Raw genomic sequence first — 19,358 nt, 5'->3', positions numbered from 1 at the left:
GTTGTACGCCATTATTTATATAGACGCGAAAAAGTTTATTTACATTTTGTTTATCGTATTTAATTGTGAATATATGATATGTATTAAGAGTATGGAACAAGATATTATGTGTTAACTATTTAATGAAAATTAAAAAAAATGGCATAGTGTAACAGCATTTGTATACATATACAATCGACGCTGTTAATGTTGAAAATGATTTTAATTTAATATATACATACATATACTAAAATAAAGAATTCTGATATTTATAAAGAGTATGTTTTTATTTTATCAAATGTTTGATTTAAACGATACAAAATAAAGATGTTTTGTAAATATCAAACTCAATAAATGAATTATAATAACCCAAAGAATATAGTAGAAGTATTCCTCAAATGATTTTTAAATGTTTTTAAATGTCACGGGTTCATATATCAAATTATATTTAACAAACTAATTTTGATTAATTCTCTTTAATAGGTAAAGATTTTTGATATGTATATAAACTAGATTTTTTAATTTTTATGTATATAAACCTGTTTAAACTAAACGTATGTAATAAAAGACAATTTACTAAATACTATTAAATGAACATTCTTATCTACTACAAATTAAGAAGGGAAAAATTAATATCAACTATTTTTCAGCCTATAGGACATATTAAAATACATTAAATTCTTCAGGTATTTTATACATAGATTTTAATCGTCGGTTTCAATCATTATTACTTTGCAACATGTATAATTTTACATTGAAAGCTTCGTTCGTTAATCTTGTAAAACAAAATAAAATCTAATCAAATTTGTAGCATAGTAGTATAAAAATATGTGAGAAATAAAGTTAATATACACTATTAAAGCAAATATACAACGTATCTAAATTCCAATACATCCTATCGGCTGTAAAGTTAGTCCCTCCACTTTTCGAATGTACATCTTTATTAAACAAATACAGTTGACGTCTTAATATTATTTATAATATGTCGTTATAGATAGTATTTCATTTTCCTAGCCTGTGCAGCGTGTATATGCGGCCGCGCGTGTGTATTCTGTATGTACTCTGTGTATGTGTGTATGTATGTATGTATGTTGGTGTGTAAATGTGTATGACGTGTACATACGTATGTATGCAGATGTGTATGTTTCTCTGTGTACAATACTATTGCTAATATTTCTCTTGTCGAACGATTCTCAGTTGCAGGATAACAAGGTAATTTGACGTTTCTGTGCGTCGCGTGCAGACGCGCCGAGTAACTCAGTGTGTCACATGTTTAAATTAAGACTTGTGTTACAATCTTTTCTCGCCTTAGCTGTACTTCACGTCACTTAATGACTTTGAAACTGTGCTTAGCGTACATATAGTATCAGTATTAATAATTAAATTCCTTAACGGTACTATATCGTTACTTATCCTTATTAGTTAACACACAATCAATCTGCGACGGGAGGGAATTTAGTCGGTCCGTAACGTGTCATCCCTTACGGCCTAGCTATATAGTCGGTATAGTTGATTATTTAATTCATTACAACGTTACCGTAGGATTGGTATTACTTTATCTCTTTTTATCCTTCTCTGTATTTTATTGAACGTTGAAGTGTTTCAATTGCGTGACAGACACGTACCTATGCACGCAATTTCTGTGGCCTTTTTTCCTTCTTCTTCCATCGAGAGTATACAGTACTTACGTTTGTATACGAATTAGAGGCGAGAGCGTGTGTTATCTGCCGTGCGCCCAAGTGCTCTAACAAATTCGGATCAAGCGTTTCGCTATTCAGGAACACAAAAATTCGCGGGCTTTTTAAAGTGTCACGCTTGATTCATACGATCGCGAACAGTATACTCCTGAATTGTTTCACCTTGGACCGATGTTGAATTGAAAATATTCTGCAGACTATTTAGGCGAACGGTACGTGTAAATGTCGAAGAGTATGTATATTTATATACGTAAACATACATACACGGATACATGTGCATATGTATACGTACACTAGCTGCCTACAAAATACAATAGTACATTACAAATTCATACCTTCTTCCCTCTGGTTTTTCGTTTTTCTTTTCTCTCTTTTTCCTTTCATCTCTTAAATCATCATTTGCAAACAGCTTAGATATATTTTTATGTATAATATATATTATATAATAGTATCATCTAGTTGGTTTTTGTTTTGCGTAGTTCCATTCTTTTCTTTTCTCTTTTTTCTTCCCTTACTCTCCATAATATAATTAATATAATTAAGTACATCTTTAGAGCAGGCGTATACACGCCTAGTTAGGTTTGCAATGGTGTCGTTCTCTCTTACGAATCTCTTCGCTAGCAGCCGAGAAAAACGAGTCTTCCTGATATACACATACGTATTACATCTTGCTCCAAATGGCTCGTTAGACCGGGTAACAAAAGAATGCTCCCTTTCTGTACTCCAGTCGTCGACGGATACCCTTCGTCGAAGACGACTTCCGGTACAGAATGCACCGCGATTCGAATTCTCGCGCTCCTAATGCTCCAAAAGCCAGCATTTTTACTCGTTTGTGCAATTGTCAGATTTTTTTATACTTATGCCGTGTAAAAGACTCAAGAAAGGGTCTGTGGGGCGCTGTGTTGTGCGATCGAAGAAGGAATCGGTCAATCGAAATATTTTTCTTTCTCTTTTTTTTTTTATGATTCGCGATAAATCTGATGATATCCGACAAGCGTGTGTGTGTTCGTGTATATAAAGAATGTATAATCCCATATAAAGAGAGGAAATTCATTCTTTTCTAATAGAATTATTTTTTCCCGAATATTACACCGTACATAAGTGAAATGCGTTTAGATCGATATCCTTGAGAATAATATAATTACGTTCCGACAACTACGAACCGAGATTGTAAATCAGATGAGAGATTTAAAATTTGGAATAGAGAGAGGCATGGTGGTTCGTCTATTCACGCGGAATTTGCGAGCAAATCCGAAATGCGCATACACGTGTGTCGCATGTACGCTCTTAAAAAATAAAAAATCAAGTGAAATAAATAACAACAATTAATTACTTTCTTCTCCGCTTCGCTTCTGTCGATCATTGTTATTTCTCTTTTTTCTTTTATGTCTTCCGCCATCATTTTGAATACTTAATCGGCGCGCCATTCTATTCTTCCTCGATCAGAGTTTTTGAAACGAAAGAAACGCGTAAAGATAACACGCGTATCTTTATCCAAGACGTGTCAAAAAATAGACAAACCGTTAAAAATAAAATTAATTCGTTGGAAAATAAAAATGAGAGAAACAAGTCGCGATTATGGCAAGTAACGTCACGATAGCGAGTTGCTATGTAGGAGCTCTTTACGAAAAGTTTTCAAACTTCTGACAAATCTCTTATAAAAATGATATGATATGCTCGTTGGAAAAATAAATTGTTCATATAGTTTCTATGAATATAGATATCCGTACACAAACTTTCAGTACTAAGTATTCGATCGGTCGGTATAATTCTAAATACACAAATACATACACAAGATCCTTTCATTACTTCGTAGCGAGTATCAATGCGCAGTTATTTACGAGATCATTCGTCGATAATTAATACCCTGCGGATCATTGCACGTACGTGGCATGCATTCAATGACAAACGAACCGTGCTCGTTCGCTATTACAAACAACAGAATACAGAATACTTCCGTTTAACACTCGATTACGTTCCTCGTTACATGGTTCTCTTTTTCTCATGAACGCGACGGATCGTGCATCAAGGAATGGCCGATATTTTTCTTTGCGTCTGTCCCTTAACACCTATATGCCGTTATAACAGTTAATGTTTTAAAATACAACAACAGTAGAGCAGTTTGCTTTCGAGACGTTCTCAAGCGTCAAGATACATCTAACATGCGAGAGATATACTGATAGGAAATCAGTTCCAGTGTTCGCTATTAAAATATAGAGTAGAATTCAACATACTAGTCGCGTAAAGGCACATAAAAATCAGTTTCCCTATGAAACGAGTAGGATTGCACGATAATCCTTTAAAAAAATAACAAACGATACCCTTGCTGGTCGAATCGCTGCGCATTATTTCCCCCCCAAGAATAAATTGCCTCTTCCGTAGAGAACGGCGCTCCTCACCACAGAATAATGAACGGACGCTGTATGTATATGTAAGTACACATGTTTTCTTTCTTTCTCTCCTCGTGTACATACACGTGTACTTCATACAGTCTGTATACGCAATGAAATTGCATACAAATCTATATGCATGCGCACACATGTATACGGATATGATATTATACCGTCTTAATGGTGAAGCACTATCATAAGATGCGCGGCAATGTCCTTACTAAGAGCTAAGAGTTTTCTTTTTTTCTTTTTGTAAATTGATTAGGAAGGAACATTGTGCAAATTATATTAGAGGTTTTTGTTTCCTTTTCTTTTTTTTTTTTTTTTTACTTAAAAATAAAGTGGAAAATTGGGCAAGTATCATACGATGGCTTTAGGCTCAGCCCGATTTTACGTGCTACCGATTAGAAATATATATCTATGTATATATTATTTTTTTATTGTTTGTTCTCATTGATAGCATGCTAATAATAAACTGGGCATCCACGATTTTTAAATACTTAGTTTAGTCGAATATGAAAGACTCGATTGTTATGGAAAAAATATATAGATATATATATATATACTTATGAGATCAAATATCGAGTTAAAAAGTTTAACCCTTAACGCTCCAAGTGTGCCTCTCAAGCACTACCGATGATTAATTAATTAATCAAGAAGAAAAATGAATTATCTTTGCGAGGAGAATATAGATAGTGACGATGACAATTTTGATTTTCGCATCTATAAGCGGATCTTCACTGGGAAACGTTTCTTGTAAATTTTAACACAATTTTTAAACACTCGAACGAGAACGCTTCAAAAGCTCAAGACATTAGAACGAGAGTTCAAAAAATAAACGATTTCATCGAATATTTGGACGAGAAATTCCGAGAGCATTTTGTACCCGGAAAAGAAGTTTCTATAGACGAAGCTGTTGTGAAAGTTAAGGGGAGGATTAGTTTTATAACATACAATCCATAGAAACCTACTAAATGGGGAATACGGATATTTGTCCCGGCCGACGCAAAATCCGTATTCGTTTATGGCATTTTACCATGTTATGGCAAACTCACATCGCAAGATCTTACAAAACCAGATCTACCAATATCATACGAATAGTTTTACATCTGTGTAACAATTCGTTACATTCCGTTCCTAGCTATGCAGGATATCGCGTTTACACAGATAGATAATATACAAGTTTAATCATGAACTGCCACGTAACAGGTACAATACAAAAAAATCGCAAACACATATCACAAGAAATTTCTAAACCGAAATTTATCAATTCAAATACAATTGCAATGCGCCGTTCAAATTACTTACTCCTTGCTTGGAAAGACAAGCGAATTGTCACTATGTTGAGCACGTATCACACCTTTGGGTCAAGAGTCATACCGAAATTTTCATGAAATTGTACTACTGAATAAGTTTCAAAATCAAATGTGATTGCAGATTATACGAGTAATATGGATGATGTAGATAAAGCCGATCAATATGCATCAACATATTGTTTCCTGAGAAAAACGTTGAAACGGTGGCGGAAATTGTTCTTTTGGGAACTAGAAACAAGCGTAATAAATGCTTATATACCTTAGAAGATTTCTCAGGAAAGTAAAGGAGAAAGCGCTTTGTCACACTATAAGTTTGTCAAATTATCAGTAAGTCAGCTCGTAACTTTCGGAATAACAATGTTTATGGCAGGCCTTTCGGAACAGATAAGGAACAACGTTTAGATGGGAAACTTCATATAATGAATCAGTTGCCGAAAGGGAAAAAGAAAAAGTGTCTTGTTTGCTCATCAAAAGGAAGTAATGCGAATGTTTTAAAAAATTCCACACATTACTCAATTATAATTAATATAAATATTGTAATGAAAATTATATTACTTTTGAGATGAATAAAGATTGTTTTGAATGACTTTAATATTATTATTTACACGTCATTGTAGCATTTAAAATCTGACACTTAAAAACTTGCAAGTCGAACTATAATGAGTTGGAGTTGCCGGTCGATATTCACAATTAAAAGTCGGAGCGTTAAGGGTTAAGTTAGAAATAAGGAAGAGTAATATGTTCAATTAGATAACAGTCAGATTACGTCATCGGGCTGTCCTGTGTATCAAAGGAAATCATAATTGAATATAATAGCAATATATAATATAGTAATTAGCGTTAGTAAATATTTATAACAAGTAATAGTGGAATAGAATAAAAATAGAATAAAAGGAGGAGAAGATAATTAAGAGTATAAAAAAGTTCCCTCGTCCTACCACTACTGATAATAAAAATAATGATGGTAATAATAAAAATAGCAGTAATAATAATAATATTAATAATAATAATAATTATTAGCAGTAATGAGAGTCAAATATAAATTAATTATTTCCAATATTTACCGAGAATTTCCCAGTAAACTTAAGTATCTTTTACGTGTATCTTTCATCTATCAACATCAACCGTGTTGTAGACAGAAAGAGTTTAACTATTCGATAAAGCGTCCCGCACTCTCTTACAAATTTTGCTGGCTTTTAAGGAGAGTACTAACTAGTTGGTGTGTATTAACATTTTACGATACCAATATGTCTTCATCTATGGGGACGGATATAATACGACGCTTTCGTATTTATACATAGGAATATCAGATTAATTATCGAAAATATTAATATGTCCTTTTAAAAGACGCATTCAAGTTCGAAAAGTTCCAAGTGATAAATATTAGAATAGTTTATAATTTACCAGATCTCGTTATAGAATAACGTTCATTCTATATGCATTACGAAGCGTCATAAGAAAAGAAATAATAATGATTTTTTGGAAGGGATTAATGACAAACAATATGAGTTAGTACTCCACTTAATCACCATATGAAGAAAGGGGATGGTGAATGCAGAGAAATAGTAGTTTAAACATCACGATGATCCCATTCCAAATCATGAGGTGAATTGTGTCGGCGATGTCGGCCATTGCTCAGCTCGCAATCATTCTCGCAATCGGAACTATCTAAATCGTCATCTCTGTACGATCCATCTTCGGAATCTGAACTTCCGGAGTCATCGACATCGTCGTCTCTCTGGCTCTGGTGATGAGAATCGTGTTCTGTGAGCCTCTCCATTGGATTCACGGTAATAGCCAATGCAGAATCGTCCCAGGCCATTTCAGTTTCGGCAGCCAACTCGTCTCCAGCTGATGGTCGTCTCTTCGTGGCTCCCCTGACTCTCGCTGCTCCGATCACCGCCATTAAGATCAAGAAACAGATACAAGCTGCAGCGACAATCGTAACCGCGTGATTACCACTTGCACCCCCGATGCTTCTGTTACCTTCGCGAAGCGCGGCTGTTGCATATTCTTCTGGCAAATCTGCGTGATGAGGGGACAATTGCACGTGTCCGGGTGCTGGTTCCAGAATTCTGGCGATTGGTGGATCATCAGGAGTAGAATGGGGAAGAGCGGTAGTTTTCTCTTTCGGATGAATGACAGCGAGAGTTTGCACGTATTCGTTACTAGCGAATCGACCGCTGAGCTCGGAGCAAGTCAGTTTGAATACACGATCAAGATAGTAAGCTGGCTTGCGATTCGTATACATGATGAGACGTATCAATTGTTGGTAGTTATAAGGTGTATCAGCGCCAGAGAGAACAACACCATCGCGATCTACACGCGCAGTGATAGAACGGAATCTACGCAGAGCATCGCCAGGTAAACCTAAGCTCTCGTGGTCGGGATTAAGACTAGGATAGACACTGACCGCGCATGCATCCAATCTGGCAGCGGAACCGGCAGTGACACGAGTGTCTGGGAACACGCGTACACCTAGACGAAAATCTGCGTATTCCCTAGCCACGTAGCCGGTTCCGTTGACAGTTATACCTGGACGAGGTGGTGGTAGAACAGTGACGTACGATTGAACAGTTGGTACCGGGAGCGGATTGTCTTCACTACCTTCGCAAACGATCGTTGTTTCTAAACGGAAATTACGGCGACCCGGGGTAGGAAATCGTCTGGAGTTGGAATAACCAATACGACGGAGAAGCGTCTCAACGTTAGTGCGATTATCTCCGTCGATTCGTACCTCTGTTAGATCGCAATTGGTGAGCAATTGGGTTCCAGGTTGAAGCAGATCCATCGATGGCACATGAATACCTTCCTGGCAACGACGCAAGCAAGACAACACGTCTGGTTTCTCGTTTCGTCCAACTAGCACGGACAGTCCAGCCAGATAGCCACGGAAATGATGTTTCGTTTTATTATCGGAACCCTGCCAGCATGCACCAACAACGAGAGTTGTGTTAACGCCTTTCGCAGGATGCAACGGCCAGTCGTCGATCACTTCCGGATTCTTCTCGTCTGTATGCCATTCCTCTCCATCAACGAATAAGGTCACGTGGGGGAAGTCGACTTGAACGGCGTAATGGTGCCACTTATCATCGCACACTTGAGTAAGTTTCCAACGCCACTCGGCAGGCCGGAAGATATTAGGATCACCCTCTGAGAAATCACGTCTAAGTAGCAAAATCAGTCTGCAGTTTCTAATAAACAGGGCGTAATGATGTCTATTCATCTCTGCAAATCAAACAATGGATCGTTTAATGGTACAAGCCTATTTCATCCGATGTATATTTTAAGAACAGTTAACGTAAACTTACTGTGATCATCGGCAGCGCACAAGATGTGTTCTTTAACATGAGGGTCTTGTCTTGGTCGAGGTCGGTGTTTCACCCAAACTCCGACCGTGAATTTCTGTGCCAGGCTATGCTCCAGCACATCATTAGGTACAATGGCAGCAGAATCAACGCCGTCAAATTCAAAGATTTCATCCGCTTCCCTGCCTTCGTCTCGAGACAAAGATGCCGTCCAGGAAGTCGTAGGCCCAGGAGTTGGCAATAAATCTACACTATCGCGAGATGCGCCGCATAATTTACGTTGGCTGCGTACACCGTATGTGTCACGGTCACAACCTTTCCCTATATGGTCCGTAGCAAGAGTTAAGGTGGCTCGAACATTACGCAATATACAGGGAGCGTCGCAAAGATCCAGCCTAGCGGAAGGAAGCAACGGTTGAGAACCTACGCCAGCGGCATAGTCAACCCTTTCTGGAATTCCTCTCCAACCAGGGGCGCATACACGATTGACTTTAACGGTGACCATAGCAGGTGCAGATTGTTTCATACCACAGTCATACGCTACCACGCTCAAGATGTAGTTATGGGATCGCTCGTAATCCAATGGCTCGGTATTGCGTATCGCTCCTTCATTGTCGATGATGAATGGTTGGTCAGCTGTCAAAATTTCATACTTGCATACGTCACCGAATTTCGGGGTGCAATCTCTGTCGGATGCTTCCACGCGGACAACTTCTTCGTATAGGCGACCTTCGTCCACGGTGCTGACATAGGCCGGTTGCAGAAACTGTGGTGCATATTCGTTCACGTCCACCACGGTAATATGCACCGTAGCGCTAAAATAACAACGTTGTTTTTTTAGATGTTTCTTGTTATATGTGATTAGGTACGTAGTTATATGATTAAATATTACATATTAACCATATAACAGTATGATGTTTAATATAATAATACATAATATTACTAATTATATATTAACTATAATTAAAGAGAATGAATCTTGTAATTTGTAACTTTATCTTCATCAAAGTAACAAATAGATAAATAGTGTAACAAGATTTATCTTTCTATGAACTACTTTATCTCAATACGATCTGTTACTGCGTTATGAAGCTGAATATGTTTTTATGTTCTTATGTTCAAGAAATGAAAGTTTTTTTATTAAACGTCCTAAATTAGGACTCCTGATATCTCTATTCCTAACACTTTGACCACCGCTATTACGTAAACGTTATTTCGCTTTACCATCTGTTGTCTGTCGCCGTCGCGTCTACGTAACTTCTTCTTTTTTTTTTTTAATTTAATCGGCACTTATGCGTGAGACAAATAATTTCTATATTTGATAGCGTTTCTATTGAAGCGAAACGATTTTACAGATGCACTGAAAACGCCGGCAATTTGTGAGTCTAACGATCCAGTGAAAGTGAATAGTCAGGAAATGATTATAATCCCGATTCTTACAACTGTATAGAACGATCAGAAAATAAATAAATAAATAAATTCGTATAATGCATAAGCGTAGAAAATAAATTAAGATGATACGATAAAGATTTAGTAATGATGATGGATTCGATGCGATTTTCTCCAGAAGTGTATCATAATTATACGATAATTCGTATAATTATTCTATTAGACTAAGCGAGAAGTGCCGGCAGTTGGCAATAAGATCCACGCCGAAATGTGCGGCCGTCAAAGTGTTAATTAAGGTATAGGCAAACTTCAAACGTCATTATACTCTATACTTTAGTGACAACCTCCACGCATTTGTATAGTTGAGAGTAACTAGAATTCAAAATAATCACTAAACATAATAAAATATACACATAATTTAAAATTCGAGTTCAACATCTACAAACAAAGTCGATGTAATCAAATCCAAAGATTAAATAATCAAATCTAAAATATAAATGTATTAGTATGTATAATCTATTATAAAGAGTAGTCGAGGCTCTTTATAAGAACAGTAGCTTGGGAGACTCGTACGTATAACGGAAGCTCGCCGTGGAGATAGATGAGAAAATAGAACAACATGAAACAGTTCCAGTTCAGAAATACTGGAAGGTAGGGCAAACGTATTTAGTATATATTAAATTTATCTCTGTACAAAACTAGGCGAAAGCTAATGGAGTTCTATGCAAGTTCATTTCCAAAAACATTAAATCATTAAAGCGAAACGTCAATATTGGAAGTTACAAAATAGCTGGTTATCGTGTAGCAATTTGGAAATTAATAAAAAGTCGATTCATAAAAGTCGCTTCGCATTACATTTAAGAATTTAATCAAACTAAACTATTTTATATATATATATATATTGGTATCATTGCTCTACCTACATAAAAGATATATAGAACGTATCGCATCGTATCAGTTTGAACAAAAGATAAAACGAATTACACTGATTGCGAAATGTCAAGTTTATTCAATGCAGTTCGTACTTTTCCGATAGCGATCCGTTGCAGCCAACAGCTTCGATATCGAACTTGTAGTTACGCCGTTTCTCGCAGTTTAGAACTCTCAGTGCCCTCAGCTCTGCCATTCCTTTCTCTTTCAAAACAATCTCGAAGGGTGCATCGCCATGGTGCTTGTTCGCTATACGGAAGGAGCAGACTTTGGCACCTATAGCTCGTATTTGTGGCGTGACCTCGACCAAAGTTTCGTTTTCCTTCACCAGGCCATGGTATCCACTTTCTGGACTGTCCAAATCCAATCGTGGAGCTGGGGGTAGAGACAAATATGTAGTTCAAACACTGATGCAACTGAACAATAATAGCATAGCTCGATATACAGTTGCTCAAAGTATCTGAAGAACACTTATAAAAATGTTATGAATACATTACACCAAATATAAAATGTCGTACCAAACGTTTTGAAATTTCACTAGTAGCGTAATCAGACCTGACTATCGTGATTATATTGGTAAAGTTTAAAACGAGTCTAAAGGTAGACATAGGAACGTAATAGGAAAGTAATTCAACAGCAAATTTTCTACCATATTAATAGACTTGAATATTCGACGGGGGCATCTTTAACACTTGTTACGTGTTTTAGAAGGTGATTCATGCTGTATACTAATTTTTTAGTGAATATATTTTCGCAGTAAATATCTTGTAATTTCTATACACGCTTTTAAATTCGTTTCAAACTTTACCAATACAATCGTGACAACATAGTCTCATTGCGGTGCTAATAAAATCTCAAAATATACAATCGTCGTTTCGAATAAGAACTGTTCTTTAAAAGCTCCTGGAAGAATTAAGACATCTTCTTCTACATCAAACGCAGATATTATGTAAGTAACGTATAATTTGGTCGTAAATCTTATTCAAAGTACCGTAAGCTCCACATGTTGGAAATTTTTGTTCGAAAATAATTTTCTCATTTCTCTACGCTGCAACAGTTATGTCAAATTAATCCTAAAAAGAATTACACGTTAATGTTCATAATACAAGATTATTAAGCCGTGATAAAATATTAAATGTTAGTTATCCAAGCGTGGCTTCTTTTTCAAATTAAAAATATCACAAGTCGTGACTTAATTTCGCAATTTAATCCCCGGGAATTGTTTTGTCGACGAGCTTGTCCAAAAGAAAAATAAGGGTTTACAGAAATAGACCGGAAGCTTCGTAGGGTAGAGAACGAGGAATCTCGAAACTCGAACAATGCAAGATGCATTAATTAAAATTTCGCGTTGATTTAAAAAAGAACTTTACCGATTATTTTAAATCATTGTGCATGCACCATGAAAACTTGAACCTTCATTATTCCTATCTTATTAGAACCAACGGGCAGAGATTAATAATTTACCGAGCTTACAACAACTAGGCCATTATTCCTCGTGTACTAATTAACGATAACTAATGTTTGTTTACTTTTTCTTCCATAAACCCCTGATCTGAACTGCGCATATTTTATAGTCGTTGTTGATTGTTAAATATAGTAGTTCAAATACTACTTCACGTGAGATCACATGATAAAGACACACGATAAATCTATTTTTATTGATTTTCTTACTTTTACGTCGATAAGAAAAAGAAATATATGTGTTCATATGTATTTTAATATAATCTATAGATTGAAAGTCCTTCGGAAATAAACGATAAATCCACTGTTTCGTAAAAAATGAACAATGTTGATTTAGCTGTTATGGTAATTTAACTTATCATTGATACCTCTTAAATATTTGAGAAAGTGACGAAACATATATTCAATTCCAATGTCAAATGTAAAGATAATTTTAATGTAGAGTCAATCGACAGCGTATCGAATTTAAAAATTTTTCTTCTACAAGAGATGGGAAATACATCTTATCGTGTTTGTCACTTGTGGCCTTTACTTCTTTTTGTTCTCTCAGAGTGCTAGAGATGATCGGAATATGTAAATGCCTTTTACACAGAGAATTTAAACTACATGTAACCTGAATTCTTTATTTTCAGAGATAGTTTCACCGCGATCGTCCGAAAAACAGAGCGACCTTTGGCGATTTTTCGATTTCGGGCTTTGATGGAATCGCGATATCCATTTGCATGGTAAAAGTCGGGCTCGTGAATTACTAAAAGTCAAATACTTCAAAATTCCATGCATAATTGTTTCAACCAAAGGATGATACTTTTAAACGAAACGAAAAATTCATTTGATATTTTTTCTTGTATTCCTTTGACAAGTATAATTGTTTGTAATGCTATCTAGATTATTCTACATCACATTATAAAGATCTCGTAGGTTGTAAGTTATTTCCTATAGCTTATAAAAGTTAGTTAAAATAACTTTACGAAGTAGTCTACCACCGCTAGTATTAAAAGCGAGGAACTGCAGAAAAAACACTTTTATTAATCTCTTTCCAACAACTAACAATGACAAAACGACAACTTTTTTACTCAACAAAAATATGCTCCGTAATTTTCCTCTTCGAATATTACTTTTCATCTTATTCCCCTTTAAGCAGCTCATCGTATTAACACAAAAGAATAAACAAAGAAACTCAGTTTCCTACGTTAGTATTATCGATTGCACGAACAAGAGCATCTATTTCAATGAAATTGAATGAAAGAATGATCGAATGAATCGCGTCGAGAATACCATTGACAACCGATAAGTTCGATACCGTTTCCACCGTAGAACAACAATTGCCGACCGTTATTCCGCCCCATATCGGTGTTCCACTGCGACGCATCAGTGTTTCACGTTAACACCGATCCGCGAACAACAGATGAGAATTGCTATTTCAGGCTAAAAGCAGTGGTTAACGCATTCACCGCCAAAGGTATCTCTCGTGGTTGTTACAATTCCATTCAGAGTTGTTCTCGTAATTCAATGTAAAAGTAGATTACATACAGCGAGGATTATTCAATAACAATTGTTAGGTAGAATTAAATTAAAAACGCGGAACGAAATTTGTTTATAGAAAACTGTGTTTCTCTGGAAATGAAATTTCAAAGTTTGCGTGCACTCGTCTAATTTTTCAGGAATCTCGTAGACTCGTTTAGATTCAATGATGTAGCGGAGGATACCGATAGGGCATTAAGATTTATCAAATTATAATTAATCGATTAACGAATCGTTTAAATCGCTATTTCTTAGGTAGAAATTTCTTCTATAGAAATTTTGTTATATTTCAAGTTCTTATACTTTTCGCTATTCAAGTATTCGAAGGTAACCGAATTGGAGATAATATTTCAACGTAGTCGATGCGAAATTCTAATAATTTTAACTTTCTATAACGCTGCACAGCGATTAAGTTTATATGAATAGAATAAAGAGTTCAAGTTCAATTTCATTAAGTGTTTTTACCTTTGGTGAATTACCTTTGGTGGTGAAAGAAAAAGTTGCATCTTTTTTATTCCAATTATCGCAGAGTAATATTGATCCACTAAAATATTTCAGTAACAGTAATCTATTAAGAGCCAACGTTCAATTAACATAACATTTCATTTGCGATGCTTTTTTGCAATGAATTTACATTATTGAATATAACTGGCTGTGTTATAGTTAGTTTGTTGTCCATAAACGTGCGATTGGTGGTTAGTCAATGGAAAGGTAAGCATGAATACCTTAGAGAGGGTGATAATTGTACAAAGCAATTTCTGGTATTTAGTAAAAGCACCTTGTATCAAGGTGGCATCGGACCCTTGATAAAGTTAAGTGCAGTTCCGACGAAATGTCGGAGCACCGCTCTAAAAAAGTTTCATCTTGAAACTTTTACCGCGCATAGCTAAAGCTAATAGGTCGTGAAATTTCCAAAAAATTTATTTGTAAGTAGACAGTGAAGTGAAAAATATTAGGAACCTAATAACAATCATTAACTGTGGATACTGAAATATTGAACAAATAAATATTTAGTAGCTTAAACGTGCGCGATACTATTACGTAGCTTTTCTCATTATCTCGTTGAAATCAATTTAAGCACAATTCTAAGAAGACAGAGAAGTATGTTGCGAAAATTACAATGAAGCCCCGAAAGTGTGGAAAATTGTAGTCAGTATACCATTAAGCTATCGCTTTGTACGGAACTAACAGAAAGTCAAAGTAAAGTTTGTTGGTGAAATATTTCGTAAACATGAGTCTAATATCTTTTGGTTCTCCATCTACTTGCAAAGTTACATCGAAATCGCTAACATTTCACGTGAGTGCCTGGTAAAGTCTTAAATTGAACGAAACTACGTTCACTGCTGCTTTCTAGAAAGTTTGACACTTCGCACCTTGCCGCTGAGACCAGAATTACTCTTTCAGATGCAAATACATAGTCCGCGGATCTAGATAAAATTTATACGATATATTCCACAGAAACAATATTTTAATTGATATTCATCAGTTACACTTTTCGAAGGTACCTATTTAATTTTCATTGACCAAACTGCTGAATTCAACATATTCGTTTAACTAACTAACAGAGAAGTATAGTACGGTAGAGTATATTAGAACGATACCACAACGATCGTAATTTATCTCCTTCATAAATGTTGAAACGCTTAGGCTTTTTATTACTAGATGTCTTTTCTCATTAATAATTTGGTACCTCGTACGAGGTTTATCGCATCTATACAGGTATCTACTACAATATTCATATAAGCAAAAAGCATATGAATTCTTTCTATAGTGATTTGAATCTCGAGATTGCTGTTTTGTTACAAAATTGTTGGTGATTTAACGTTGGTGTACAACGGATAACATTTAAATAAATTAATGATACTCTTTTTATTACTTTCATATTATTTATATTGTATGGCAAGCTTGTTTTAAACCATTAACCTGGAACGGATTTCCCTTAAGTACATGCACGTATTTCATTATATGCTTTAACGAAGACATGGTACAACAAACGAGGTTTCACAACCAATTATATTAATTCTAGCATACTCCAGTGTACTTGCTCGACTAGCATAATGTATATCGGTTATTCCGATAAAGATCGAAAAAGAAATGCATAAATCTTATTTAATCTACGGTAATATTATTCAAGAAGCTTTCACGATGGCCAAATTTAATATAGTTAAGCTCGCTAAGATCTTCAACGGATTTTCGATCCAATCACGCCCTCCTATACCAACTTTGAAGGAAATGAACTTTTGACGTAAAACCGAAACGAGGGAGAACAACACGCATATTTGGACTGACTTCCTTATATTTTTTATATGTCTAGTAAATAATTTCTTTGTAAGCTTCCAAATAGTTTTTCGCTTTTCCTGAAATACTTAATCGTAGCTGTATCACATCTGAAATATATACGCGATATGTAAGAAAAATGCTTTTTAAATTTGAACATTAATAAATAATTCACAATGTGAATGATATTTAAAAAGGTTTGGTATAGATACCGTTTCACAGCATATAACGTCTTATTGCTAAAATTAGGGTCGTTCTGTGTTTCCCGAATATGTGACCATCTCCAATCGATCCGATGGGTATATTTTAAGAGCGTAGTTAAATGCATTCCCAATCAAACGATTCTCCTATCTTTGTTTTACATCGTACCTCTGAAGTTCAAATTACTCGATTTATACGTATCAATATTTACCAAATTACTATTGGACCTAAATCTAAAGAGAAGGCCTTATAATACTGATTTACGTTTAGTCAACAAAAATCCCAGGTTAAATCGTATCATTAAATATTTCATAATTACTGGATATCTAAATATTAAATGATTATTAAATACTTCAAAATCAATAGTAGCGCTCGTAATAATTATAACAGCTAATATAATTATGTATTATATAATGTATATGATTTTGCATTTACCTAGGAATAATACTCTATCTGTACCAGCTTAATTTCCTCGCCCGTAATAAATAATGTGATTAAATTACAACGATCAATGGAAAAAAGATATACTGATTTATGATTCACATACGTGAATATAGGTATTGCATTGTATTTAAATGAATGGATAAAGCATCAAAAGCTTTATACAAAAAGGGAAACAAAGTTTTATTTAAGTCTCTCTAAGGAGGTAGTAAGTAAGACGCATAATTAGTGTCTAAAACCTGGATAAATATACTTGATTGACCTTTCTATTTGGAAAATTACATTTTTCTCAAATAAAATCATAAAGAGACTGTTTTAAAGAAACATTACTAGATATACAAAATAATTACATAACTTGCTAGCATTTAGAGACACTTCTCTCAAGAACTTTTGCCATTGTGGCCTTCTTACACCCAACAGTACAAATTACACTGTACTGTGTAATTAATTAACAAAAAAATTGATTTGATACTCCACGTTGATTAAACATTTTTTATTCCATTTGATAAATTTTGAAAAGGCAGGAAATTTTGAAAAGGAAGGCTTATTCTTTTAACATCCTGTATATAGTTATACATTATGTATAACTATATATAATTAATAATTTACATTTCATTCTTCTTAGTGAATCCTGTAAGCCCTTAAAACTTTAAATTCCCGTTCTTCAAACACTCTATGTATAATTATACGTTATATATTACAGTTAAATACTTATACTATCATACCTATCATACAGCTTCTCTGAAGCAAATTGACTGATAATCGATATCAAAATCATCGTTATCAATTGAACATACATAATATTACAAAGCGCAAAAGAGATGAATCGAACGTCTATGTCGATTTATGGCCGTCCGTGCTTCAAAAAACGTTTTCATTCAATTCCACGGGGAACGAGACTTTATTGTGCTCGAAATTAAGCAATAATCTTTATAAACGCGGTATAGATAGAATTGTTTTTAATTATCTTGCAATGTAGACAGTCGTATTTGCAAATCAAGACACGTCGAACAATTAGCAGAAATAAAAAGACGAGCATGAAAACGAAAGGACCGGTCGTGTGTACTGAACACTGTCGCTTTATAGAACACTGTAGCACACAGTTCATTAAATACTTGGCGTTGTTACGCAAGATATTTTACGAAATATCGACGAGAAAATATATTACCAGAATCATTTTATTACAATATGTACATTTCGAAGTCGCACTTTACGTCACGAAAATTATTTAATAACGTCATAAAGTTTCTTATCATCATAAAATGGATTTGTTTCGTTTGTAGTGAAACGAAGAGACAACCGTTAAGATGTGTAAAACATAATTTGTAGTATTTTATAAGATTCTGTAAGAAAGAAATACATCGTATGTTATTGAAATTACATCGTGTAAAATGTATCGAAAGATATGTTGCAAAATGTAAAACATTGCAGCAGCCACTTTCGAGCAGTGCAGATCGTAATTTTTACAGCATCGAGAATTTTTTCTAAGTTTACATGGAAAGATATATTTAGATGTAATTCCAAGTACTGTTAAGATTTCAATTAAAATCTAACCATAAACACGAAAATTAATTTCTTATCTTTTTTTTTAGATCTAAATAAATATTCGATAATCGACCTTATCCTGTCAAAATATCATTATGCATTAGAAAGAAGATAATACCAGATTTATATGGAAACCTATGCCTGATAGCGCCGTAAAACGTTACTTCATCCGTCTAACTTTAATCAAGTCCTAGTTTCCGATGCGACTGGGTCCAATCTGATTCATATCTATTTTGTTATCGCAAAGCGTGACTAATGCTGTCATACGTGGAATCGTAACATATAATCCGTATATCTAGCTGAAGTGTTATTCTTTTAGCATCACGACTGATCGTATACAGTTTCATAGACGTATCGCAACACCGATCGGGGCTAGTCAATGAATTCGCCATAACAGTTTCGGTGACTGCAGGTGCTCTCGAAAGAACAATTGCACCTGCGAGCTTACCACTCCAATCAGCGACACACCGTAAACCGATGCGTGACTCGATGATAAGAATAAAAACAATTCGTTATAAGCAATTTTTTTAAGCAAGAAACGATAATTGAGGAAATAAGATGAATGTAGGGCACGAGAAAAGAGAAATGAAATCACCTCCATGATTGTTGAAGGAGCTCGGTGTCGACTCGAGGGCTGAGATGCTCGCGTGGGAGAGACCGAGGGTCAACCCGAAAAACACAGTACTAGCCACCAACAGCATTCTCCTTATCTCCTGCCTCCAGGATACTCCGATTATTTATTCTTCGGCCGACAGCACTTGACTTATCACTCGCAAGAAACTCGCTTTTTAAAAGAGCATCGCCGTCTACTACACGACTCGCTTGTGACACCACGCACAATCGCGAAGTCAATATTTGAGCAGAATATCGATTCGCCAGAAAAACTAATGTCGATTCTCGTCG

At 35.1% G+C, this 19,358-nt stretch overlaps 1 protein-coding gene across 1 annotated transcript; it reads right to left on the bottom strand.

Annotated features, from left to right (window-relative positions):
* Window positions 1-902: 902 nt before the first annotated feature.
* On the bottom strand, window positions 903-19,311 carry Cals (calsyntenin 1). Its single transcript, XM_072014084.1, has 4 exons — window positions 19,051-19,311; window positions 11,105-11,384; window positions 8,694-9,505; window positions 903-8,610 (listed from the first exon to the last, which is right to left on the bottom strand). Exons 1-4 carry the CDS (start codon window positions 19,154-19,156, stop codon window positions 6,953-6,955), a joined length of 2,856 nt encoding a protein of 951 aa, XP_071870185.1. The 5' UTR covers window positions 19,157-19,311; the 3' UTR covers window positions 903-6,952.
* Window positions 19,312-19,358: the final 47 nt, after the last annotated feature.

The sequence above is a fragment of the Bombus fervidus genome, chromosome 12 (genome assembly GCF_041682495.2).
Source record: "Bombus fervidus isolate BK054 chromosome 12, iyBomFerv1, whole genome shotgun sequence".
Classification (NCBI taxonomy): domain Eukaryota; kingdom Metazoa; phylum Arthropoda; class Insecta; order Hymenoptera; family Apidae; genus Bombus; species Bombus fervidus.
This window is presented reverse-complemented; position numbering and strand designations above follow the sequence as displayed.

Excerpts from the sequence above, each read along its gene's own strand:
- Cals (XM_072014084.1), bottom strand. The coding sequence starts at position 19,156 with ATGCTGTTGGTGGCTAGTACTGTGTTTTTCGGGTTGACCCTCGGTCTC. Across the intron at positions 11,385-19,050 it reads CTCCTTCAACAATCATGGAG|CTCCACGATTGGATTTGGAC; the intron begins GTGATTTCATTT and ends CTCTACCCCCAG. Across the intron at positions 8,611-8,693 it reads GTGCGCTGCCGATGATCACA|AGATGAATAGACATCATTAC; the intron begins GTAAGTTTACGT and ends TTTGATTTGCAG.